This window comes from Ammodytes marinus (assembly GCF_949987685.1).
Source record: "Ammodytes marinus genome assembly, chromosome: 11".
In the NCBI taxonomy this organism is placed as follows: domain Eukaryota; kingdom Metazoa; phylum Chordata; class Actinopteri; order Uranoscopiformes; family Ammodytidae; genus Ammodytes; species Ammodytes marinus.
This window is the reverse complement of record NC_137215.1, coordinates 11517954-11544413: the sequence shown is the minus strand read 5'-3', so window position 1 is coordinate 11544413 and position 26460 is coordinate 11517954. Positions and strand designations below refer to the sequence as shown.

Below are 26460 nucleotides of genomic sequence, written 5' to 3'. Positions count from 1 at the left end.
TAATACAATGAAGCTAATTGCCCTCCAAGCAGCCCAAACACCAAGGCTCAGCTAAAATGATTCCCCTGAATGGAAACTTGCTCGGCTTCAGCTGATCTCTCTCTCTTGCGCTCTCTCTCTCCACACACACACACACACACACACACACACACACACACACACACACACACACACACACACACACACACACACACACACACACACACACACACACACACACACACACACACACACACACACACACACACACACACACACACACACACACACACACACACACACACACACACACACACACACACACACACACACCACCGCCGCTGCCGCCGCCGCCCCTCTCTCCCTCTTACACCTTCTCTCTCTGTCAGCCTGATATTCACTGCAGTGTGTGGATATTATTGCTTTGTATTGATTCAGCATTATTTTCCCTCAGCAGCTTCTCGGTGGCTGGAGAGGGAAAAAGGCCAGCGCAGCAGCAGTCACACCTCAGCGCTTCCCACGCGCTTTTTGGTCCTATCCCGCTTGCCTCCCTGCGACCCTATTTACACCTCCTAAACTGATGAATGGCACAGCTTTGCACATCTGGCTTCAAGGTAATTTATAGGTTGAAGGCAGATCACGGCAATTTTCAAAGCTAGATTATAAACAGTCACAGAACAAGGATCAAAGGAATTTTTACGTCTCTTGCAATAAAGTGATATTTGGCCGGCATCATGTCTGAAGCTAGGCGTTGAAAGTCATATCTATTATTAGTTTAAACAAAGGGACTTCCACTGTGCAGTAGCTGACTCCTCTACAACCAAGCCCTGTTTGAGGGGATGAGGAAGAATTGGGAAAGCGGTGCAAACGCCACATTGTCAATGCAATTCGCTTTCACAAATTTCCTGATTAAGCCTCTCTCTGGCTACCGCTGCCTTTCTTTAAAATGCCAAATTACAGCATGCAGTCTTGACAAAATATCAAGCTGCCTGGCTCCCTCATACGATACTGCTGGCATGTTGCTGTAATGGAAGGTGTGAGCATGTGTGTGTATGTGTGTTTGTTGTGCTGACGCATGCATGCAGCTGGAGGAATGTGGAGAGGGGTCGCCGGCCCAGAGGAATGACCTGTTCCATGAGCGACTGGTTATCTCTCGCTGGGCAGATCTGATTTAGCATTTGTTTAACCTTGAGGAAAGTGGGCGTGTGTGCAATGTTTGTGTGTATTTGTGTGTGTGAGTGTGTGCAAGCAGCCCTGCATAATACCCTCACAGCTCCCTCAGGATCATATCCACATGCTTGCTTTGGTTGGGTAATACCATCTAAGTGATTATCATGTGGAGGTTCAAAAATGCTGCAGTATCTGACTGAATGATTAGATGAATACATTAAACGGCTTCATTTTGCATTCAGCCCTGTGAGCCTGCAACGCATATGGGTGGAAAGAGGTTGTTACCGTATATATATGTGTATTCATGCAGGGCAGTTAATAATTCAAAACGTTGCTGTCGTTTACAAGCTTGCTTGTAGAGCTGCATGGGTGGGGCTCACTGCATAATTGGTTCCATAGTGCCAAACAACTAATCGATTAATCCTACGAAAATAACTGAACCTCATATCAACATCAATTGGTTGATTTTCTGATTACTATCCATACCACATGCTATATAACAATGAAAGACAGCAAGGAGTGATTTGCAAAGTATCCCTCTGTTGCAAAATCACTATTTATCTGTGAATAAGATCCAATATTTGTCATGTAGTGTCTTGATGAATAAAAGCATTGTGAAATCATATTTGACGCAGCTGTGGCGGGGGGGAACACACTCCCTACAGGCAACAAACTGTTCCATGTGTGTGTGCACCCAAAGCAATGGTGTGTCATATGTACCACCGCCGAACATAATAACTCACCTCTCGTAGTGTCTCCGCGTACACGTGGCCGCACTTGTGCTGCTGGGGTTCCCGCCCAATTCATCATATACATGCTTCCACTGTCTGCGCACTGTTATCTGGAAGGGACGGACAGAGAACGATAAGAGTTAAAGCAGAAAGAGAGAGACAAAGGGATGACAATGAGATGAATGTAGAGTGGTGGGGGGAAATTGAAAACACATGAGAGGAAGAAAGAATACAGCAAAAAAAACAAAAGAGAAAAAAACACAAGTGGTTGACATCATTTTGTGGTCTTGGGGAGTTACTGAGTCATGATGTTCCAGTTATTGAATCCCTCAAAACTCAATTCTCTAACATAATAAGCTCTGCTAACATCATGCAGTCAGTTGTTCCTGCTATAACCCCTTTACCCCTGAACAGATGACGGGCGAAAACACACAAAAAACACAAGAAATCCAGGCTTGCCACAGAGCTAATAAAAAGCCACAACATGAAACGTCAGATAATCAGCTGCAGATAAGAGGGGTTTAAAAAAAGGATATGAGCCCTAATTATACGAGCCGTATTCTGTTTACGGTCTGGGTCTGGCTGTCTGTTTGGATGACATTATAGCAGCCAAGCTAATGAAGAAACAGGGCATGAGCATTTCAACTTGACGACTCATCCAACATTGGCTTGGGAAAACATGTTGTACATGAATAGTGAATGAATAAACGGCCTTTGAGGCTGCCAAGGCAAATGTCACTCCCTCATACATACTTATTCCTGACTCACGTTGCTTTAGTATGTGCGTGTGTGCAGCGTATATGTGGCTATACATGTGCAACTCACTTCATCTCCAACATGGGAAAAAATGAACGATTTGACTAATTTCCTTCTGCCCGGCGCAGAGCAGTGGGAACATGTGTTTTCCACTCCGAATGTTCTTTTCTCTCTCTGAAACAACGGCATCATTTTTGCTAAATGTGGCTCTGAGCAAGACTTTCTTCTTGGGAAAATAGCGACTGACCTCAAGGGTCAAAAGGAGGGCAGACGGAGAAAATGCAGGGAGGAAAAGAAGAAGGGAGGTAGGGCAGGAATACAGCAAGAGAAAAAGGAGAGGAGGAGGAGGTAAGCAGAAAGAGGGAGAGATAGAAGAAAGGGCAGAGGAGGGGGGCCTAAGTGAAAAGAGGAAGGAATATATTGGCACATGTGTGAATACTTACCAACTCATATCCTCCCAGTTTCTGAGCAGCTTGAAACATAGTCCAAAGGTTGACTGTGAGAGACAGAAGACAAACAAGGCAGTCAGGAACTCTGAGAGGAGATGCTGAAACACATGACGTCAAAAACAGTCATTACACAAGAGAGAGGGAGATAAATACAGTGCAGGAGGAAGTATTTAGATCCTGTAGTGAAATAAAAGCGCCAATACCAACACGAAAAAACAGTATCGGTGCACACACATACAAGATACAAAATTAAGGCATGTACAGATATGTACAAGATAGATAGATAGATAGATAGATAGATAGATAGATAGATAGATAGATAGATAGATAGATAGATAGATAGATAGATAGATAGATAGATAGATAGATAGATAGATAGATAGATAGATAGATAGATAGATAGATTTTTATCATTTCCTCACAATGCAACTCTGCACTTCAGCTGAAAGGAAGCAAATGAATATTGAGCACTTGTACAATCACAGCTATGTGATAAAATACAGCACATGCTTCATCCTGACAAAGAGATGTGTTAACCCTCAGCTGCAGCCTGCAGGAATGAATGAAAGCCATTACAAGCATCAAACACTTGGCAATAGGCTCAAACTTCTGTTTGAACTAATGCAAATGAATTTGCATTGATTTGCCCATGCAAAATACCCCATGACAGGCCATATCAAAATACAAGTCTTGTGTAACACTTTCCTAAAAATAGCCAAGCGAGCTCTGAGATAGGCTTCAAATGGCTGTCTGTATTTGAAAGAAAAATATTTCCCACAAACAAAGAACCACAAGTTCATTGGGGGACTTTTTGTCCCAATGACATTCGTATTCGCTTTCTGTAACATCATTGTTTAACATTTTTATATGAAGGCCTATAAATAAGAGAAGGAGGCCTCGCCTGGGGAGAAATCCATCAAAATTCAATCTGTGCGTACACAAAGCCTTGCATTTGTCAAAATGACATTTTCCTATCTCCGCATTTGACAGCATTGATTTTTTTCCTTCCCTCCTCTCTGCGACCGTTGTCAATGCACGGCTGGAATAACAAAGGGAGCTGGGTAGGTTTTTCTGTTTGAACTGAGCACTCCGGCGTATTGTGCTTTCAGACTTTAGAAACAGAAAGATGTTCTATTTAACTAGCTTGTTATGCATCGACTGTAATTACCACAAAAGCACACGGGACAGGGAGGGAACAGAACAGATAAAGGAAATCAGTGAAGATGCCTTTTCTTAGATGTCTTGTCATTAGCAATTTCTTTTCTTAATTCCCTTCTATTTGGCAGGGGCAATTATCAGTGAGATAAGGATGACAAAACAGCACCACAATGCAGCCTCAATGACACACCGATGGCATGGCAATTAGACAACAAGGCTGAAAGAGGAAGACAAATTGGAACTGATGTTCACAATCAAGTGCTGAATGCCCACACACACATGCACGCACACACACACACACACACACACACACACACACACACACACACACACACACACACACACACACACACACACACACACACACACACACACACACACACACACACACACACACACACACACACACACACACACACACACACACACACACACACACACACACACACACACACACACACACACACACAATCTTGCAGATCAAGGGCATTCAGTATATACAATGTAACCAGAACTACTCCTGTTTTATTCTTCTGATTCCTCTCTATCTCTCATTCCTTTCATCACCTCGACTGCACCCATACAACTTCAAAGGCAGCAGCTGCGGAACAAAGTCAATATTAACCAAGTCATAAAAAATAGAAGGACAGCAACTCGCATAAATAAACTGCAGCACAAAACTGTTTCTCTTCTCCAACTGTACTCTAAACACTAACCGCCAACTATACCATGGCATCTGCTGGGATTCAGGCACATTCAGACCCTGTGAATGCTTTTACTCAGGTGATCATTAAGAGATTATCTGTTTGATATCAGTTTACTGAATATCTTTGAGCGTTTAACTGTTAGACAGAACAAGAAGACATTGGAAGTTTGTGATAGGCATTTTCTTCCCAAACTTAATTGATAATTGATCAATTGAAAAAAGGGAAAATAACCCCTAAAGACAGTTATTGTTAGTTGCAGTACTAAATATTGATAATAGTGTTTACAATAAAAAGTTAAAAAAAAAAAACATCTAATGCCAGCCTATCAAATGTAAATATGTGCTCCTTTTTTATATGCTGATGGCCGATTGGTCTCAGTCATTGCATACAGAAAAAGCTGGAGTTACATAGACATTCAGCATAAGGGTTAAGCAGGCAAACTAGTGCACACTGTGTTAAACCAACACTCTGAATATTACTGGGTTTAAAAATATGTTATGGGCCATTGGAGGCAAAGGCAGTTTGACTGGATTTTGGTGGTTCATACTGTATCTCTCTCTGTTGGGCTATTAAGAGTCATAATTGCAGTCTTCATAAAAATCAGGTATGCACACAGTAAGGGGTTATTGTGGAGTTTACTGTGGAGTCCATGTTTGGATAGAGATTATTATTGGGTTTTTTTTAGAGGTGAATCACATGTCAGATGTTTTCAGCCAACAACGCATGGGTAAGTCTGATAAATCATTCAACCATCTGTTGCTTTGTTAAGCGCCGGAGAACTTCATAAAAAAGATTATTACTCAAACGCAAACGAAAATAACATAATTTCAATTTCCATTACAGGAAAAGCGAGTCCTTTGATTTGATTTTTCTTTTTTCATGCATTTGTAGCGAGTTAAAACGGGAAGAATATGAAAACTGGCGTCTGATTACATCTAAGGGTTTTGTTGTATTAATTATGTTGTGCTTTTCATTTTTTTCTCCCCGTTCTTCTTTACATGTGCTGATGAATGCTCGCTGCCAAGGACGAAGTTTAAACAGCATGATTTCACCATTTAATGAGGGCCTTTGCTTATGATGTGTCTGCGTTTGAGATTCAAAGCATGTACTGTATGTAAAGCAGTTGGCGCGTGGACCTCGACTTTATTCTGATCTCAAACTGAGAAATGCCAAGTAAAAGTAAAGCATGGCGGGTGTGTAATTCTCCCTCCCTCCGTCTCTCTTTCTCTCTTCCTCCTCATTGCTCTACCTCCCTCCACCACAATGACCTATATAAGCAACAACATGTCGGCAGTCAAGATGACAGGATTGTCAAAATACCGCGGTGAGCTAAGCAGAGTCGAGGCGACCACAGCTTACCTTCAATGTAATAGTTTAGGAGTAATGAGTTTTACTGGGCTATATAAACTGTCACTGTTATATTCAATAGACATCTCTCTCCCTGCCTTGCTGTTAATTTGCCGTGCTGCGTCGCGATTCGAGCGTGTGGCCAACCCTCTTGACTGGTTTCAAATGAGTGCAAAATGTGATTTCCTTCCCAGGGCAAAGACTGAGAGAGAGGTACATCAGAAAAAAAACACAGTTTGAGACGAGTGCGAGTGTTCTCATGTGCCTTAACTCGAGATCAAACGCACGAGAAAAACAAAGGCGATTTCTCCCTTCAGTTTCAGAGAGACCAGAGCAGCCTGTTCTGGTGTTCACGTGCGTCTCTCTACTTTGTACCTGTGCACACCGAGTGCAAGCTAAGCATTCGACCTATATTAGAAGATCTTTCATCTCCGGGGCAGACGTGTTTCCCATACATGTGATATGTGACATGTTTTAGAGGACGTTCTTGGCCCTTCACAGGAAACCCTTTTGACAAGTGTGAGAAGATATTCTCTCCTCATATATTTTACTAACCACAAAATGGGATTTTTCTCAACATGGAGAATTGTTACTATGCTATATTTATATTATACAGCAGTTGGTTCTGAGCGAGTGATTTGATTGGACGAGAGACCTTCTGAGCGTTCTGAAGGAGTGCTGATATTAGCCAACAACATCACTCTGACTGTTCACCAAACTGTAGACCAACTGTCAAAATCACTCCGCGGCTCACTGATGAGCCGGAGCTTCACTTGTGTTGTGTGTTATCTGTGTGTGTGTGACTCAGGTTGACTGTGGCGAGTCTCTCCCCTGTGAGAGGGCATCGCTGCCACACACAGACACACAGACAGAGACAGTGTGCGGTAGTCACTCACACTCACGTTACTGAAGACAGCAATAGTGTGTGGAGATAAACTCAGGCTGCTGAATAATACGAGCGCAGCATATTAGCCTAGCCTAGCTTGCCCACCTCATTGTATAACGTTACTTCCCCCAGGCCGAAATACACTCATAAACTCTGGGAAATGAAGCGTGGGGGTTTGGATTGGGCAGCGGACTTTATTACCAACTAGATTAAGATCCGCCGTTCCGTTTCTTTGGTGATTTTTACGGGACATCGGGCCGCCGTGGTTAATGTGACCAGAGTAAACAAAGCAAGACGAGCTCACTCGCGTAAAGTTGTTGCTTAGCAACGCGCTCCGCTCTGATTGCTGTTGTCGAACTATTTGTGTTGGCGGAAGCAAATACATTCTTAAATGATTAAAGATAACATTTTAAAGTTAACTTGTGAATTTCAGTTGTAAAACTGCTGTATAAAAGCAATAGCACACTCGAGGTCGCATGTTGTCGCTCTATATCAGCACTGCTGTGTTTCTCTTCGGCACTCGGCCTGCGGCCTCGTACCTACGACCGAATCACAGCAGTGCTGATATAGAGCGACAACATGCTCCCTCTCGTGTGCTATTGCTTAAATAGCCATAGAGTGAGTGTTTTTTTTTTTTTTTTTTTTTTTATACAGTTTAAGAAATGTAGAGATTTTTTGGCAGCAGCTGGCAGCAATCTATACTTCTTCCCCCTAAAGCCCTCCATATTCTGTACAGTTAGGACAGAGTCTCCCCTTGACTTGACAGAAAAGTGGTTTCTCAACTGATCACAACAAGGGGAGGGGCACTATAGATGACTTGTTTTTAGAGATTCTGATTAATATCCATGCTGGGTCTTTCCACGATGGATTTTAACGACTCAACATGACTTTCAAAGTGCAGTTTCATTGTGTTATCGAAACCGTTATTTTGAAACATAACCCTGTGTTTCTAATCTCTGAGACATTTTCAAACAATGTCAGTTTATGACCTAAATCAGCAAGATAAAATGCATCCACACACACTTTACTATGAGACCTTTTGGGTCAAAACTAGAGTAACATTGCCAGTGAAGGAATAAGAGAATATTATTGTCCTACTCACTCTGTTTGAAGCCGAGGAAGGGGATCCTCTCAATGGCCGTGTCTCTCTCTTTCATGTACTTGTAGAGTGCGACTAAGAAAGCCTGCTCCTCCGCCCGGCTCTCCTCTGATGTTTCATCCTCGTTCTTGTCCTCCCTCTCGTTCCTCTCCTCCTTTTCCCTCTCCTTCCCTCTCTCCTTCTCCTCGGCTAAGGATCTCTTGCTGAGGCCATTGGCCCTGTGTTTGGCTGGTGGGGAGATTTTTCCGTTGGGCACTGTTTTACAGTTGGGTTTGACCTGCACAAAAAGAGCCAGTACATGTAACTTTAGATGAACATTGAACTTCCCTTTAACAGACTGTTATTCAAATGATGTCGGACAGTTTGGATGAAATGTGTTTGGGTTTGGAGCACAAACACATATTCGTCCAGGCCACAGAGGCAGCCTCACATTGATTATCAATGGAGCAGCTCTTGTTGTCATCACAGATTAGTCACAGATTAGTTTGACTCTAGCTTCAACAGAGAATTGCTAATATTGATTCAACTGTCCAAGGTCGTGGTAATAACAGCCGGGCTTTTAGGCTGAACATTTCCTTCACTTTGAATATTTACACCCAATGTTAAATAGGAGCTCGATAAAATGGAGCACTCCGAGAAAAAACGAGATACAGAATCAATTATATGAACGTCTTTCAAAAGTCACTGAAAATGTCAAAGGAAATCCTTGATTCCTTTAATTAAGTAACATGTTTTGGTGTTGAGTGATTCTATATCCACACACTACTAGATCATGCTGCATTTGTTGAAATTACTATTATAGTGGTCGGATGAAGACAAAATACAAACCGATGAAAAGAACGCTGCTTCATACAAATGCTATGGCTGGTCCATCAATGAATAAAATTGTCAAATAAAACCGAATAATATAGTTTTAGAGATGCAGCTAGTCAATAAATCGAACAGTTGCATGTAGAAAAATATGTCAAATGTATTAGAAAAAAATGATTGAATCGTCTAAAAAACCTTGACGTGATATAAAAGAAAAGTATTAAGATATATTTTAATAAAAATGTATTATGTAGTTTCAACTCATTGTAGACAAGAATTACACCTCCGTGATAATGGATGATCTCTTAATGTGGCCTTCAAATTCACAAGTTTTTACTGCGTGTACTGTACAGAGTGTAACACTGCACGGCTGCTGTGTCTCTCCTAGGGAAATGCTGCAACCTTGTTCTGTAACTGAGGATACAAGGACGACCCGCAGAGCAGATGGTTGATAACACAAGTTAAGGTGTCACATGTCATTACTGCAGAACGGACCTAAAAGTTACTGTTTACCGTAAAACACTGGTCATATACTGTACTTTATTTTACTGATGAACATTTGTATAGGTATTGGTATGCTTATGTTGCCTCTCTAATGGACTCCAATGTATTTCTTCTTTAAAAGGTGGAGTCAGTGATTCTACAGAATGCTTGATGTCAGAATCACTTTTTGTCAAAATCGGTGAATATATCCTCACGATCCTCTACCTGTACCTACTGTGTGGAAAGCTCCAGTGTTAATACACAGCCACAAATGGGCATGTTGCCTTCTTTGTTTACATACCCTTTGTTTACATACCAGTTTACAGAGGTTAGGCTGTGTATTAACAAAAAAAAAATTTTCAGCACACACAGTACGGACAGGTAGTGGATCTTGAGGAGATAGTCACTGATTTTGACAAGAGACGCCCTCCAGAATCGCGGACTCCGCCTTAAATTTCATAAATTGAATTCAAATTATTTCTATATTATGATCTTCTGGTATCTTACCTTGGCGGTAGTTTTGCTCTCTGGGCTGCTGGGGTCTTGTGCAGCCACTGTTGTTGGCCCCTGGTTTGGCCCCGATGAGCCTGTACGCTGACACTGGGAGTCCCTTCTCTGAGAGATGGACAGCTTCTTCTTCCGAGGTCGCCCCTTAAGGTTGGGAGCTGAAATAAAGGAAAGAATATTCGTTCATGTATATTCATCTTATAGTTGGCAACATTTGATGTTTAGTCTAATGTGTTTTTTTAAATCTTCAAGCTATCTTAATACGTTACATGTATGAGGAAGATTAAATAAGACAAATATTAACACCCTCAGTAGGAACAGTGACTTTAACCGAAGAGGACGAAGGCTATGACAGGAACATTTACTATTTAGGGAAGGAATTTCACAGGCCATGCCAGCCTGTAGCTAATCATTTTTAAACTGGATTAGTGCAACATTGTGCTGAATGGGGTAGCTGGGGCTGCCAAATTGCTCCAATGTGCTAGTAAACACAATCCACAAGTTCCACCTCTCAGTCTAACAGAAAAACAACATTTAAATTCAGACAGATGTATCTTCAAAAATGTCTTGAGGAGGGCATCGAACAGTAGAGCAATTAGTGTAATACTTTAAATGACAGATGCCGGTTAACCCACAAACCCACATGAGCAAAGACATTTGAAGTCTCCTCTGCTAACAGACATATTTGATACAGATGTTTGTCAAAGCCTAAACAACATCTATAATATGTTTTTCACAACTCATCATCATCATAATCATCATCAGAAAGTAGATATGTAAGATGTACTGATCATCACGGCTCTGCTTCTCTGTTGAGCCTGCTCGTGTCCTAGAGCTGAACGCTGTTAATTAAAAACACATGAACCTGCCTGATAGGAGCTCTTTGTTTGAAAGGCTGGCAGATATAATTGCTCAGTTCACATTACACACACAATAAAGTATTTAAGCCCTCCAAGTCCTTTGTACACCCACATTTATGTCAACCCCCGTGACTCTAATGTAACTTCTTGGCCCGAGAGCCTTGCCTCCACGCAGCACAAACAGAGATAAAAGACGGAGGGAAAAAAAGAAAGAAAAACTTAAAATAATCCTGAGTTTCAGTCACGTATTTTCACCAGCGTCAACAATGTCTCTTTCCATCTGCAAATGACAATTAAATCACATCCAAGGTTGCTCTCTGCCAAAAGAACTCTGTGATTATTTTTGGCGGATCAAATTCCAATCAGGGAAATGTTACAATAACACTGGGGCTGAATTAAACTAAGAGGCAGTCATTAAAAAAAGGGTAAAATGATCGTGTCTCAGCAACCCATAACTTTATGTTGTTGTTTTCACAAACAGAAACAGCCCAGGGGGAAAATTCCAAGGGCATTTGTTGTGCATTTGTCATCCCTTTGACATTGAAGAAGAAAAAAAAAAAGAAACAAGTTCTCAAAGCTCTAATCTTTACTTAGAAAGCACTGGGTGTGTTTCTTCCCTCTGTCTTTTTCTCATTTTGCTGCTCACTCTGCCTCTTTCATTCTGCCAATTACTCATTAACGCTGAGAAATTACATAAACCCGATTACTTATTTATTTATATACTATGTTTATTTTTGAAGGGGCGACGGATACATGAGCACACCACACTCACTGAATACACTAATGCTGCATATCATATAGCATTATATAGCCTAAGCTCATTTGCAATGCTTGAGCTTCTGTTAAAAGAAAAATCCAAATGTAATTAAAACAAAACACAAACCCTATATAGATAAATGGGCTTTTCATCTAGAGGGTGAATCTGAAGAGAAGTAATTACATGACTGCATGCCAGAAATATGTGGTGTACTGAAAAGAAAACACACACACACACACACACACACACACACACACACACACACACACACACACATACAGTACATGCAATCATGCAAAACACAAACACTATGTGACAGAAGACTAATGCTTGCGGGTTTAAACTAGCAGGAGATTTATTTTGTAATATGTGACATCAGTTTAAACAAACCGCCGCGCAGGTCTGGGTGAGGTCACAATCTCAGTGCTGTTCTGTTTTTAGTCCCGATGGCTAACCCCCCTGACACCCTACACCGAGTTACATAACCCGCCTGTCTGTTTACATTTTTCATCAGGTCAAACGCTGCTGCGTAAGAAAAATGCTGCAATCACAGCAAAATGCTGCTGCAAAACACATGATGTAAACGGCAACGAGCGAGTTTAAATTCATTGACTTATTGATAAAGGACGACCCGAGCTCGGTTAAACAACCCGAGCAGACATTACTGTAAACCGGGGGTCAGACAGTGCATTGGCGTGTTCTTTATTGAACAGAAATAGGCACACAAGGTCAGGCGCGGGCAATCTTTCTGCGCTGCGGAATTGTGTGCAGAACTGTTGATCAGCACTCCTCGTGGCCAAGTTGCATTATGGGAGGAGTCATCAGCTTTAAAATACCACAAAGAAAAATGTAAGACGGGGCTGACTCTGTGCAGAAACATAGACATTTATAGTCTGTAAAATAACAAAGCAAACATCACAGGCTCATGATTTCACAGCACCCCTGGGTGATGTGATATTTTTACAACTCTGTGGGAATTAAGTGTTTTTTTTTCTATTTCAATGTACTAGAAAAGGAAGAGATAATTTAAGTATACATGACACTTCCCTCAACAAGCCAAAAATGGCCACTATAGTAATACACCAAAAATGACAGCTGAACAAGCTACCAAGTTCCCTTTTCCTTGTTTCCCATTGAGTGACTTATTTCTCAGTCTGTGGCTTTCTGCTTATCTGGGTCGTGGACATGACTTGGCAAAGTGCCTTGAAGTGAACAGAAGACTCCTCCCCAGTCCTTCACAATGCCCAGAAGGCATACAGCATGGACACACAGACACACACACACACACACACACACACACACACACACCAACAACACATACACCCCAGCCATAGACACACACACACACTGAAGCTGAAAGAGTAATGAACAAAATTCTAGATAATAGCTTGATACATAGAAATACACATAGGTAAGGGGATTTCCCTAGGGGGCGGACACATCTTGTCTTGTCACCGTGTACAACCCCTGAGTCATGGGAGTCACAATGACTTCAGCAGCGAGATGCACAGCCTGACAACTTCACCTCCAGATGCAGCGCAACGCTCTCAGCTCTTAACTGCTTTACAACACGGCTTTGTTAAATCATTTCAACCTGTCTCAGATTCAATTAAATACGGCCCCTAATACCTTGGTTTTATTGCCAGTTCAGTTGATGTCAGTGATAATGAAAAACTCATTAGGGACAGTCCAGGAAGAGGGTTCTTACAGTTCTATGCATAAACAGTGTGCGGCCACAGGGAACCAACACGACATTAAAAAAATGGACCGAATGATTGAGATGCTCTTGGGAACAGAGGGACATTGGATGGATGCCTCAGCTGATAACGCTAACAAAATCGATTACAAAAAAAAAGAGGAAAAACATCAGCTCAATAGCTACATGTGTTTACTTAAGGATTGTCTCTTTAAAAAGATAATGGTTTCAAAAACTCTTTAAAGTGGATGGATGGCGATCAGTTTTTTCTATATTTGATTGGCATAAATGAAATAAAAGGCTTTGATGTACCTTGGTAGATAGGCAGCCAGCACATCCTTTTATTTTCCAGTTTTAACTGAAATAATCTGTCACGACTTCAGATTTAAAGGGTTTTGGCCACATTATGGTTCAAGGGATGGCAATTTCAGTCGGTTGGTCTGCCCACCTTTTAAGTCCAACCAAAAATCTCACAAAAAAACTGTGGATATTCTGGCAGAAAAGTGTGTACAAACATTTATGGTCCCCAAAATGATATATCCTAATAATCATCCTCTAGCAAATCCCTCAATTTAGTGCCATTACCAGGACAAATAAAAAATTGGAAAAATTATCTTATACCTCCATAAAATTGTTTTTCAGGTATAGAACTCCTGTCCACCTCCATTGTAATGTGTGTTGGGTGCTAATTAGCAAATATTAGCATGGTAACCTGCTAAACTAAGATGGTGAACATGGTAATCATTATACATTCCTAACCTCCCTATGTTAGCATTGTGATTGTGAGCATGCTAGCAGACTGATGCCAAAGCACGACTATGCCCAGGTGCAGCCTCACAGAGCTGCTAGCATCTTGTTAAACTGTTGAAACCAAGAGTCATTTTGCAATCTTCTTAGTAATCATATTATGGAAATGGGCAATGGGTTTTATCATTGTTTTTATGGGCAATCATAAAGGTCAAGTGGACATAAATCACTTATAAAGGTTGTTGAGCAATACTACAGTGTAAAAGCTGCTAATGACAGACAAAACAACTCTGGTTCAACGCCAGGTTACAAACCTGCTGAGCTCAACAATGAACTTTTAGTCAATTACGTGCAAATTAAATGCGGATCTCTTTTATGGACGCGTCTTCTCAGACACGACACAGAGTTTTGATCCGATCTTTCATTAAACAAAGTGCCCACTCAAGTCCTCATTCAAGCTCTCAATACTACTGTTTGACTTCAACGTCCTGTCACCACAATTAGGTCCAAGTTCAAACCAAGGAGCGAGGGAGGAAATGGCATGACTAGAACAAGCAGCGGTAGGTAAAAAACGAGTTTTGACATATTTTGTCGTCTCACTCGGTTGCAAATTCACCAAAGGCCTGACACCCACTCAGCAATTATCAGCATTGCACACAGCCAGAGGGAACATTCATGTTGCAATACATAGTTGTGTCGGTTCAGTACAGGATGTCCTCCAGGACATAACTGTATTCACACCATACAGTACTGTTCAAGTTTGTTATTATAATACAAACATAAGTAATGTCTAACTGAGACTGAAAATCGTTTACACAAGAGTGACATGGCTAACTAAGATATGACACAGATAATAACATGACAAAACATCCTGTTAAAATGCTGAAAATCAACTATGCTTGAGACCAACAATGTGGGAACAATTTAAATCAGTTAAGCAGCACAGTGGCATTGACAAGTAGAGTTACATTCCAGCTCAATTGTAATCAATGTGAATTCTCCAAAGAGAGATCCACTCAGTCAATTTGAAGTCATTCCTTACAACAAACACAATGTTAAGTCATCAGTGAAACACCCTAGTACAGACCGCACCGACCACAGCTTCAGGACAGATATACATATTCGCTCAGGTGAGAAGGAATCCTCCCCTGGGATGGATTTGTAAACGAAACCATATCTGTGAGTACGCCCACACGCAGACAAAGAAGGTCACTGAGGTCTGGCATACAGGGTTACAATGGTGCGTTGGAAATTTACAGCCAGTCATAAAGCATAATGCACCGTGACAAAGAGAGTATTTCTTTACTATGTAAGCACTGAACAGATGCATTTGCATATACAGATAATAAAAGAGGGAACTTTATGGAAAACAGAAGCCGAGCTGTGTAAGTCAAATTAGAATTGAATAGAATAAAATAGGGTTCAATAGCACATGATTGGTGCGGTTTAAAATAATGTTTTATGAGGAACAATAACAGCACAATACAAAACGATAAACCAAAGTCAATAAAACCTAACAAATTGTCAACAAAACTTGACAAATCATGATAGAAAACAGCCTCTGATAGGACTCTAGAGACGCAGACTTTAATCCGTGGGGGAGCCAAGCATTAAATGTGTGATCAGTGAAGTGATATGATTACACTTTGGTGGAACATTTTACTGTCACTGGGAGGCTCAGGGATGAGACAACTAGGGAGGCTCCGTAGCAGCAAAAGCAACAGTAAGCTACGACTGATTCGTCAGCCAGTAGTGACAGGCGATGGCGCGTCTTCACCATACATCAAAGATCTTTAGAGATTTGGAAGGATTTCAAGCATTTCTGCTCAAGCAATGCATATTTCTGACCAGAGTGTTAGGAGACCAGTTTCCTACAGTGTTTAGGAACATGTCGGAGCAGATGTATTTTTTCTTAAGCGCATTTCTAAGTACATAATCGGTTTTCTTTCACAAATGATCAAATATCAGATCCAAATTAGACAGCCAAGATGTTAACAAGATGCAGAATGGATTATTTTATACCTGAGCACATATCCTACTGTATACTGTACAGTGTTGTTCCAGCAAAACAACCTATATTGGTACAAGCAGCAGAACCCTTAAAAACTTTTTTTTTCAATTTTGAATATGTTTAAGAGAAATCATAATTTGTGACCCATAAGTAGATCCTTATGTCCTACGCTCAGAGACAGATGTCCCACTACATCTAATCTCATTACATTATTTGTGGCGATTTTTAGGTTACTGAACCAAGAAAACAAAGTCCAATCCTGAGATACATTGAATTAAATAACATAAAAAAAATCGAAAATTAAATTAAATATAGGGGAAGGTGGGGTGATTTGTGCATTTTGGAAGTTGCAAAACCCCTTGTTTCTAGAAAACCGTGGAAGAAATTGGAAATGTGACCACATATTTAAGAAGAGCAATCCATTTGACTCATCCTGTAAAGAAGGGAGACACAAGGAATAAGATATAAGCACATTTAAGCTCAAAAAACTGTGTTTTGCCTTTCAAAGTAAAATTTCCATGATCAAGGTTTTTTGATTATTGTGTCTGAACAATTATAGACACGTTTGAAAACATTTGACACATGTTTTAGTGCTTTGGTATGCTACACTTTGAGTCTATATAGTTAGCACAATGTCAACCCTAAATTGCTGCATCATGCCTATTATCCAAAATTCTGGGGATGGGGTGATTTGTGCGCAAGGGCCTGGGTGAGTTATAAGTAAGTAAGTAAGTAAAATGTATTTATAAAAGCACATTTATGACAGTTTGCACTGTCCAAAGTGCTGTACATAGTGCATTCAGTAGGTAAACAATGAAGGTAAAATAACAACTAGAACTGCAAGCAGTTGTGAACGGGGGCCAAGCCTCCCACGCGACTCGGGATCGGGCGTTGTCGTCCGCGGCGCCGGCCCCTCGCTTCACGGAATCCGGAGATGTAAAGTTTTTGAATGTGCGATGTTCGGTGTGGGAGTTATAGCCCCAAACGCGTTTTCTTTGCTTTTTGTGGTTTTGGCGCCCCCTATGGATGACATTCGCAAAATTACGTTAGATAGAAAGATGCAGCTCAATGTACCAAACAAGTGGATGTCAAGTTTTTGAATGTGCGATGTTCGGTTGGGGAGTTATAGCAAAATCAAATTGTCAACCTCTCCATTGTAAAGACACTTTTTTGAATTTTCCCATTTTCCCGCCTAAAGACTTAGAAAATGGCGAAAACAGGCAAAAAAATTGAAAAACTATTTTTTTTAATAAGTCCGGCCCACATAAAAATTTATTTCCCATATTTTTGCCATAGGCTCAGGTATGCCCCATGATAGTCTCCCTTCAGTTTCAAGAAAATCCCCCCTTTTTTTTTTTTAAAGGAATTTTCGCGAATCTTTAGAGCACTACCGTTTGATCTTCCAATGGTCGTAGAAAAACTATTTGACCCACTTTTGCTCGTGGGAGTCGGTAGAGCATAATGCTTTTGGTTTCGTCCAAATCGGGCAAAAACTGTAGGGGGAGTATGTTTTGGTGACTGACACAGTTTTTGCGACGTAGCAAAAAATCTATCCTATCGCAAATGGGCGTGGCCTATCTCAAAAGATGCAGCTGACTTGTGGGCATCTGTGGATATAAAGTTTTTGACTGTCGGACTTTCGGTGCGGAAGTTATAGCCCAAAACGCGTTTTCCTTTGTTGTAGCGCCACCTAGTGGCTGGGATGTCTGAATTTTTTTGTCTGCGTACCAGGCACGGACCTGGATAAGGCCTGCAAGTGGCATGTCCCAACCCTTTACAGTTTGGGCTGCAGCACCACTTTTACGCGGAGAAGAAAAAGAATAACTAGAACTGCGAGCAGTTGTGAACGGGGGCCAAGCCTCCCACGCGACTCGGGATCGGGCGTCGTCGTCCGCGGCGCCGGCCCCTCGCTTCACGGAATCCGGGGATGTAAAGTTTTTGAATGTGGGATGTTCGGTGTGGGAGTTATAGCCCGAAACGCGTTTTCTTTGCTTTTTGTGGTTTTGGCGCCCCCTATGGATGACATTCGCAAAACTACGTTAGATAGAAAGATGCAGCTCAATGTACCAAAGAAGTGGATGTCAAGTTTTTGAATGTGCGATGTTCGGTTGGAGAGTTATAGCAAAATCAAATTGTCATCCTCTCCATTGTAAAGACACTTTTTTGAATTTTCCCATTTTCCCGCCTAAAGACTTAGAAAATGGCGAAAACAGGCCAAAAAATTGAAAAACTCTTTTTTTTAATAAGTCCGGCCCACATAGAAATTTCTAGCCCATATTTTTTCCATAGGCTCAGGTATGCCCCATGATAGTTTCCCTTCAGTTTCAAGAAAATCCCCTTTTTTTTTTTTTTTAAGGAATTTTTGCGAATCTTTCAAGCGCTACTGTTTGGTCTTCCGATGGTCGTAGAAAAACTATTTGACCCACTTTTGCTCGTGGGAGTCAGGAGAGCGTAATGCTTTTGGTTTCGTCCAAATCGGGCGAAAACTGTAGGAGGAGTATGTTTTGGTGACTGACACAGTTTTTGCGACGTAGAAAAAGATCTATCCTATCGCAAATGGGCGTGGCCTATCTCAAAAGATGCAGCTGACTTGTGGGCATCTGTGGATATAAAGTTTTTGACTGTCGGACTTTCGGTGCGGAAGTTATAGCCCAAAACGCCTTTTCCTTTGTTGTAGCGCCACCTAGTGGCCGGGATGTTTGAATTTTTTTGTCTGCGTACGGGGTACGGACTTGGATGAGCCCTGCAAGTGGCATGTCCCAACCCTTTACGGTTTGGGCTGCAGCACCACTTTTATGTGGAGAAGAATAATAAGAAGAATAATCCCTACAAGATCAATAGGGTTCCCTGCCCCGCAGGGCTTGGGAACCGCGTTGCTCTGCAAAACGCGGTCCCAGCCCTACTCGGGCTTGGCCCCCTAATAATAATCCCTACAAGAACAATAGGGTTCCCTGCCCCGCAGGGCTTGGGAACCGCGTTGCTCTGCAAAACGCGGTCCCAGCCCTACTCGGGCTTGGCCCCCTAATAACCAAAATAAAAGACGTAAAGCCCATACATCCACATAAACACAGATAGTAGTGCAGAGGTAAGTAAGTAGTGCAGAGGTTAATGGGGAGGAAACACCAGGGTGTACATATGGGTTTTGAGCCTTGATTTAAAGGCAGAAATGTAGGGGGAATCACATTTGTCAGGTGGCAGTTGGTTCCACAAGCACGGAGCAACTAGTGCAAAGTACATTTCTGAGAGTTGTGCCAGTGGCATGGCTGTATACGCTGGTCACCAAAAGAAAGTGATAGTCTACAGTAGCTCAGGAGAGAGTGACATCTCAATTCCACTTAACGACACCACTGATGAGAGTTCAGATGGCCAGAAAGATGATGATGGTGACTTTGTCATTGTGACACAATGACGCACAAATCACCCCACTACGTGGGGTGATTTGTGCGACAAGACAACTTTTTTTCCGAAAGCTATATTTCTTAAACAGTTTATTCCAGATCCAAAGTTTTTATTGCCAGGGATGCACAACATCCTGAAATATATGTACATATTTGAGTTGGAGACATAACTGTCAAGGCCTCACTTTAAAATCACTTTGAGTAAAAAGTTGCACAAATCACCCCACCTTCCCCTATAGATGGCACCACACCCATATGATTCATTAACATATACAAATGTTGCACTTATTTTGTTAGATGTATGGAAGGCACAGGAATCAATAATATTATTGCTACTTGCTTTATCTATAAGGTTCCCTGTGGAGTTTCTGTTACACCAGTGATCTATAGGTGGCGGTAATGGGCCTCAATGCAGCAATGCCTCAGAAAAGGCAGGGAAGAAGAACATTGCAAGCTAGTTAACACTGATACAAATCAACTTAGCAGAATTTAAAATACCTAAAACCATTTTTTAAAAGGCATTTTTGCATTCAACTTGTTTCATAGACTTCAAGGATTCACACACACACCCACACACACACACACACACTGGATGTTTGTTTACAAGTAAACCCAACAGGGCAACTTTAATGTATTGTGTTGTCCCCACGTCTGAAACCAACACTTACACTCTTGGTTTTTCCATAATGCAAAGCAGCGAGTATTGAGCCCTCCCCTCCTCTGTCATTTTGCTGCTGACTGTTAGTCACTATCGCTTTTCACGTTCTAATATCAGACATTTCTGACGTGCTCATAATTCTCACTTTGTCACATCTGACAGCAGAGTTATTCCTCTGTTCCTGCGCTCGAGGCACGTTCAGACGCACTGACAGAACACACAAATAAAAACCATTTTGTGAACAGTAATACTGTGCGCATCTCTATCACTGTAATCATCAGAAATTACACAATGCGCCCACAGAGTGAGGCAGAGTGTGTGGGTGGACAGAGTACACTGTTTCTTTTATTATTAATCATCAAACCTCCGTTGGTTGATAGATGATACAAGTGTTAATTATTTTTTTTTTCATAATTATACGCAGGGAGATTATCATTGATAAAGTGTTTTTTAACACTCAAATATTTTCATCAGTGGTGTTATGTTCTCGCCTGTTTTCTCGCCCGTGAATGCAAGTGCAACATAATAAGATATTTTTATACCGCGGTGGCTGAGAGCTATTCTGAATTTAATGAGGGACGCATTTGGCTTCCTTTCTTAGGCATGACAAGTGTTACTAGTTACCGTTATTATTACACAAACACATCCCAAGTTTTTTGGCCAGGGCTTCAGCAACAGCAACAGCCTCAACTTCCAATACAACAGAGGGAGGGGAGGGACAGACAGAGATGTTGAGAAAAAGCTGCAGGCGACAACATGCAGCGAGAGCTGTGTTCAGACTCTGAGAATGGTGGTGTATTTGGAGAGAGCACCTGCATCAGGAAGGAACTTGTGTCCTGACTATACAGACACACAGGACATAACTGTAATACAGGTCTATTAGAGCATGCGCCTTGGGAAAGGCAGGGAGGATTAGTCCAGCTTGTTACTGAAAGAGCTCTAACAACAGCTCCCCTAAGGAGCAGCCAACTCATCTGCAGGTCCTCAACAGCTTCTTGTAAACAGTGTTTTCTCTCTAACCAAACAGCACCATGGCTCTGTTGCAACCTCTCATTTAAAGGGCGAGTACACCCAAATTACAAATATTTCCCATCCTAGCCCACAATATAATGTTTGTGTTTGAGATATCTCTCTTGCTTGTTTGCGATGCTCACAGTATTAAAACATCACTTTAAAAAACTGCACTTAGACTGCAGAACAAACTGAAAACACAACACTGGCATATCATTATCACCGTATAAAAATGTTTACAGGGACGTTTGTCACCAAACAACAGACATTGACTAACATTAGCATTCATTTGGAGTTGATTTTGTCAAGTATTAACTCTCCTTTTAACTCCGTTTTTCCACCATCTCCCAAGGGAAATATCTGGTTCTTTAGCTGCTAAATGCTTCATTATGTTTACCAGCTATCTGTTCACTTTGTCTGTCTGCTGTTAGTTGCTGAGCTGTACAGGTTTATTAGAGCATTTTGCCTAAAAATAAAATCACAAAACAGCGGCCTTTTGAGGTTGGAAACACGGCTGATGACTGAAAGTAAACAATAAAATTGTGAGTCTTTAAATACAAAACTACTTTATGTGCCGAAAGAAGCCAATACATGCTGAGAGCTAATTATCACTATGAGCAATTCCTTTCATATTACATTTAATAATGTGATCCATTGTTGCTATATTGATGAGAGCAGCTTAACGACTCCTTCAAAAATTCATTGGAACTACTTCCTACCAAATAAACTATCATACAAAATAAATAACACGTCCAACTGTCTTTTAGTTGCCGAGTAACACAAGCAGTGTTTTTGAAAGGACATGTCGCTGAGTCATTTTTTAAATGCTGTGAGCACCACAGACTAAATTTCATTGTCCTCCATTGTTTTGGGAACAGAACCACCTGGAAGAAATCAAAGCTAAGCTATCTGCATTGCTAGGTTCTACTGGTGCTAAATGAAACAACTAAATTGTATGTAATTTGGTCGGACAACATTTAATCAAACTCTCTCTAACAAACACCGTGGCATGTGCTCAAATATATTGACAATGCAAAGACATTAATTCATCTGAGACTCTCTGGCCTTATCATATCTCCTATTCTTGATGCAACAGCTCCGACACCTCGTTCCACTCCATGTTCCTAACCCATCATTTCTTATACAAATAATACATTATACCGGCTGTAGTCTGTTTTTATTTTCCTCAAAGACGATTCCCCTCAGCTGGCTGACAGACAGCTGTGTGTGTTCATGCATCATTATCTCCTTCACAGTGCCAGAGAGTTGCTGTAGCCTGTGGCAGACCTCAATCACACAGTATTAGAAATAACTTTGGTTTCCACGGAGCGCCGCGCTTTTGCCCGCTGCAGGTGCGCCACACACATTATATGAAGAACCAATGGGATATAGATTAACTAGCTGTGCTGGCCATCTGGGACTACATACATATGAAACCAGGTGCTTTGGGCTAATAAGTTCATTTGATTTAGCTTGCGAAAGCCAAGACATAATGGATGACAGTGTGTTGCTGATAATGTTCCTGTTCCTGGAAGCGGAGGTCATTGAAGCCAATAAACGGTTACATTTTATAACTAAGAAAAACAGGAGTCATTATATCCTTTCTGTCATATAAACTATCATCTAAACAGCCCTCAATGATGTTGTTTTTATAGGCGCAATTAAGTTAAACCTTACGAGGAATATTAAGTTCCTTAAATCTTTCATTTGAGTTTGGTTGAGATTTAAAATTCTGGTCCCGGTCTGAGGCTGCAGCATACAGCGAGGTAGAGAGATCCACAATACAGGGGGCTATGCTAATGCCCTGGCAGACAGTGTGCAGTAGATAAATCATGTTTATAGGCCGATGTCCTCGTCTATGGCCTCTGTGAAAATAACAAGATTGCTTGGAATTGCATCTAAATATGAGCTTTATGCATGCAAACACACCGCATAATAAAATACTGCTCTCGTGGATATGGAATAAAGAGTCTTACTTGCCATTTCAAACTGCAGCCAAGCAAATCGGGCCATTATCCGGTGTTTATATTCTAATAAAATGCTAAGAAATGCTGCTTCTTTGTGTTGATCCTGACAATTTGTCAAATTTAAATTCAGCAGCACAGGGAGGAACACATCAATTCAAAGTGAAATCAATTCTACCCCCCCCTCCTCCTTTTCACTTTCTCCCACTCTCCTGCTTGTCCTATCTATTTCTCTTTCCTTTCTGTAATAATTGTATGAGCAGGCAGCAAATGTAATTACAAACGGGTGGGGGTTGGGGGGGGGGGGGGATTGCTATGCATGCACAACAAAATGCTACATTAAAAAGCTATTATCAGTAAAGGGAACATTTTGGCAGATATACGGCGGAGGGCAGCTCCAGCCATATGTTTGCGGAGACGGGGACAACAAGTCAGGTAGTAATTATCAATCATCATCAGGAGAAGCTGTCACAAACACTGGGGCCGAGCACGCTCTGACTAGCGTTGCCATGGAGACAAGCCCACATCCCAGCGAGTGTGTGTGTGTGTGTGTTTACCAGGACATTAAAAATACAATCCCTTATTTTTATCTCGCACTTGCTATATCGTGTAAATCACTCTTTGAGTTCCTTTGAGGCACTGTTAGAGAGAGAGAGAGAGAGAGAGAGAGAGAGAGAGAGAGAGAGAGAGAGAGAGAGAGAGAGAGAGAGAGAGAGAGAGAGAGAGAGTTAAGGATTTCCTGCCAAGCCATACTAGGGAAAGAGATTTTTCAGGGATAAATTTAGGATAATTTGGGTTGAGGTTATGGTTTTGGGTTTACACCGATTTCCTTGCCTTGGGGATCAGGCATGTTAGGGTTTACAATTAGCAGCTGGATGATAAGTGAGTAGAATATTCAACAGCATCGTAATGCTGAGATATTTATATGTGTGTGAATGTGCACAATATACACAATGTTCTCGCAGTAATGAGCTCATGCCTCTGACCAGACTGTTGCTACAGTACACAGACTCTCCATTCAGACTGTCACTGGTAATATCCCTCTGTGGAGAGAAGAGGACATTCTCCCAAACCTATATGACTTTGTCAGTTTAAATTTTACATATCCTTTTTTCCCCTTGTTTGCATAGCTTCTCCAGTTTCCCTTTTTACATACACCAGATGCCTTCAAATCAAATTTCAGTACTTGCTACAGAGGCTATTCAAAGTACTAGAATAGCATTAACACGGAGGTGTACAGTAAGTGTGACTTTTCACAGAATCACACATGAGGAATGCTTCTGGAAGCTTTCCAGTGTTTTCTAGCGACAATGGCGCCTTCACATGACAATCAATTTCCATGTGACCTCAATCCATTACCCCTTCCAGGAATCAGGGTTATTTTCACTTAAAAACAAGCTCTGAAAATTAAATATGTTAGCAAGTAAACATGAAAGCAATTTGCTGGGAGCAGCGGCGTTAGTGCGGTATGAATTTTTCCTGCTTTATTACGGCAGTCATTTGGAAGAGAAAAAAATGGGTAGTGCTCTTAATTCATTATTTGTGCTCTGTTGTGCATGCTCCCCCTGGGTAGAAGCAACATTACTCTTTCATCAGATCAAATGAAGCGAGCCCGCGCCGTTCCAGGAAGAGCCAATTAAACTGTTCAAAGAAGTTTATTATTGCGACAGATTATGAAATCATTCTCATCGGATTCATCGGGGTGTGTGTGTTTCGACAGGGGTGTGAATCTGTGTGCTTTACCCACTGCGCAAACTCATAAAAAAAAGGGCTGTCGACTCGAGCTTTCCATTTGCAAGAGTAAATAGAAAAATGATGTTACGCAGTTCACAGCGCTGCGTGTTTTACAAGACAAACTCAATTTATAGTCAAAATAAGATGTAATTATGGGGAGAGAATAAATCACTCCTTAAAATGTCTGCAGTGTCTTCCCTTCTTTCTCACTGCTCTCCTTTTGAATTCGGCCCACCTCATGTGATCACCTCATGATGGTGGGGTCGCCTAGTTAAGTCCTTATTAGCACACATCACATTTGAGACATGGCAGGGTTTAATCTCAACGCAGATCCACTGACTGACACACACACTGAGGAATGCAATGACCTGGGACCCTGGGGAACTTAATAATATCACCAAGTATTTAGCTCAAGACACACACACAGCGTAGTTCTACATGGAAGAAAAAACTCCAAACTCCTGTTGGTCCAATGCGGCACGATATGTTTTCTGTATTAATTTAATCAGTAACAACTAAAAGCGCTGCTCTGCTGTCTTGAAAAAACTAAACAAATACAGCACAACACTGGGCTGTAAAATGTCTGACAATTGAGCATGTCACTTCAGCTTTCAGTAATGGCAAGCATCTCTTAATGGCTATTGTTCCAGGAAAATAAACCCGTCTTGTAAAGAAATGCTAAGAGATCACACAGAGGGACTGTCCCAAATACACGCCCCTGTTGTTCCGAGAGTGCCGAGCGTAAAACTGAGTTAAAGTTACATAATGTGGAGGATTTGCTTTAAAAAAAAAAGGGGTATAACCTTCAACTGCTTCCACATCATTGATACTGACAGACTGCAGCGACAACTCAGTCGGTCTGGGGCTTTAAAAAAATACAGTATTTCAATTTGGCTTTTGGAGGAAGAGCGAGAGAGAGAGAGATAGGGAGGGGGAGATGAAAGGGAGCAGTGGATAAGCTTCAAGGCTTATCCTATTCATTACTGAAGGAAAAAAAAAATCACAGCATCGACCTATAAATAAATGAATGCCAGGATAAACACGGAGCCCATACATCAATAAAACATATGTATTCTAATAGATCACGCTCTAGTTACACTTGATGGGATCGAGACGGCCAATGAGCCCAATCATGGGGACTTTATCATTTTGAAAAGCTACACAGCAGTAAGCCACAGTGATTATAAATAATCATCATTCCCATTACAAAATAGGCCAATGGATACTTTTATCATTCTTTTTCTTCCCCGTTCATATGCTAATGTGTTGTATTTTGGGTATTAACCAAGTTTATTCCAGTAAGCTCCAATTTAAAAATGCTCTTTGTATTTTCCGTTTTCATTTTCAAAGACTTTTGTAAACAAGTGTGTGAAAAAGCAGCTGCCAGTTGTGACGCGGAAATTCTCTCAAGAAATGTTTTTGCGTCCCTTTTGGGAATAAAAAAAAACAGGAAACATCAATCATATCAGAGTTGTCAGGAACAGTGTAATCCTCACTTTGCCAGTCAAGCCCTAGAACAATGATTTTTTTTGTATACGTCAC

At 41.3% G+C, this 26460-nt stretch overlaps 1 protein-coding gene across 1 annotated transcript in view; it reads right to left on the bottom strand.

Annotated features, from left to right (window-relative positions):
• arid5b (AT-rich interaction domain 5B) overlaps positions 1-26460 on the bottom strand; it is a 79340-nt gene that overhangs the window by 13148 nt on the left and 39732 nt on the right. Inside the window, exons 5-8 of the mRNA XM_080036897.1 lie at positions 10083-10240; positions 8286-8559; positions 3080-3132; positions 1893-1990 (exon numbers count right to left, since the gene is read on the bottom strand). Coding sequence (XP_079893023.1) covers positions 1893-1990; positions 3080-3132; positions 8286-8559; positions 10083-10240 — 583 coding nt within the window. The remainder of the gene's footprint in view (positions 1-1892; positions 1991-3079; positions 3133-8285; positions 8560-10082; positions 10241-26460) is intronic.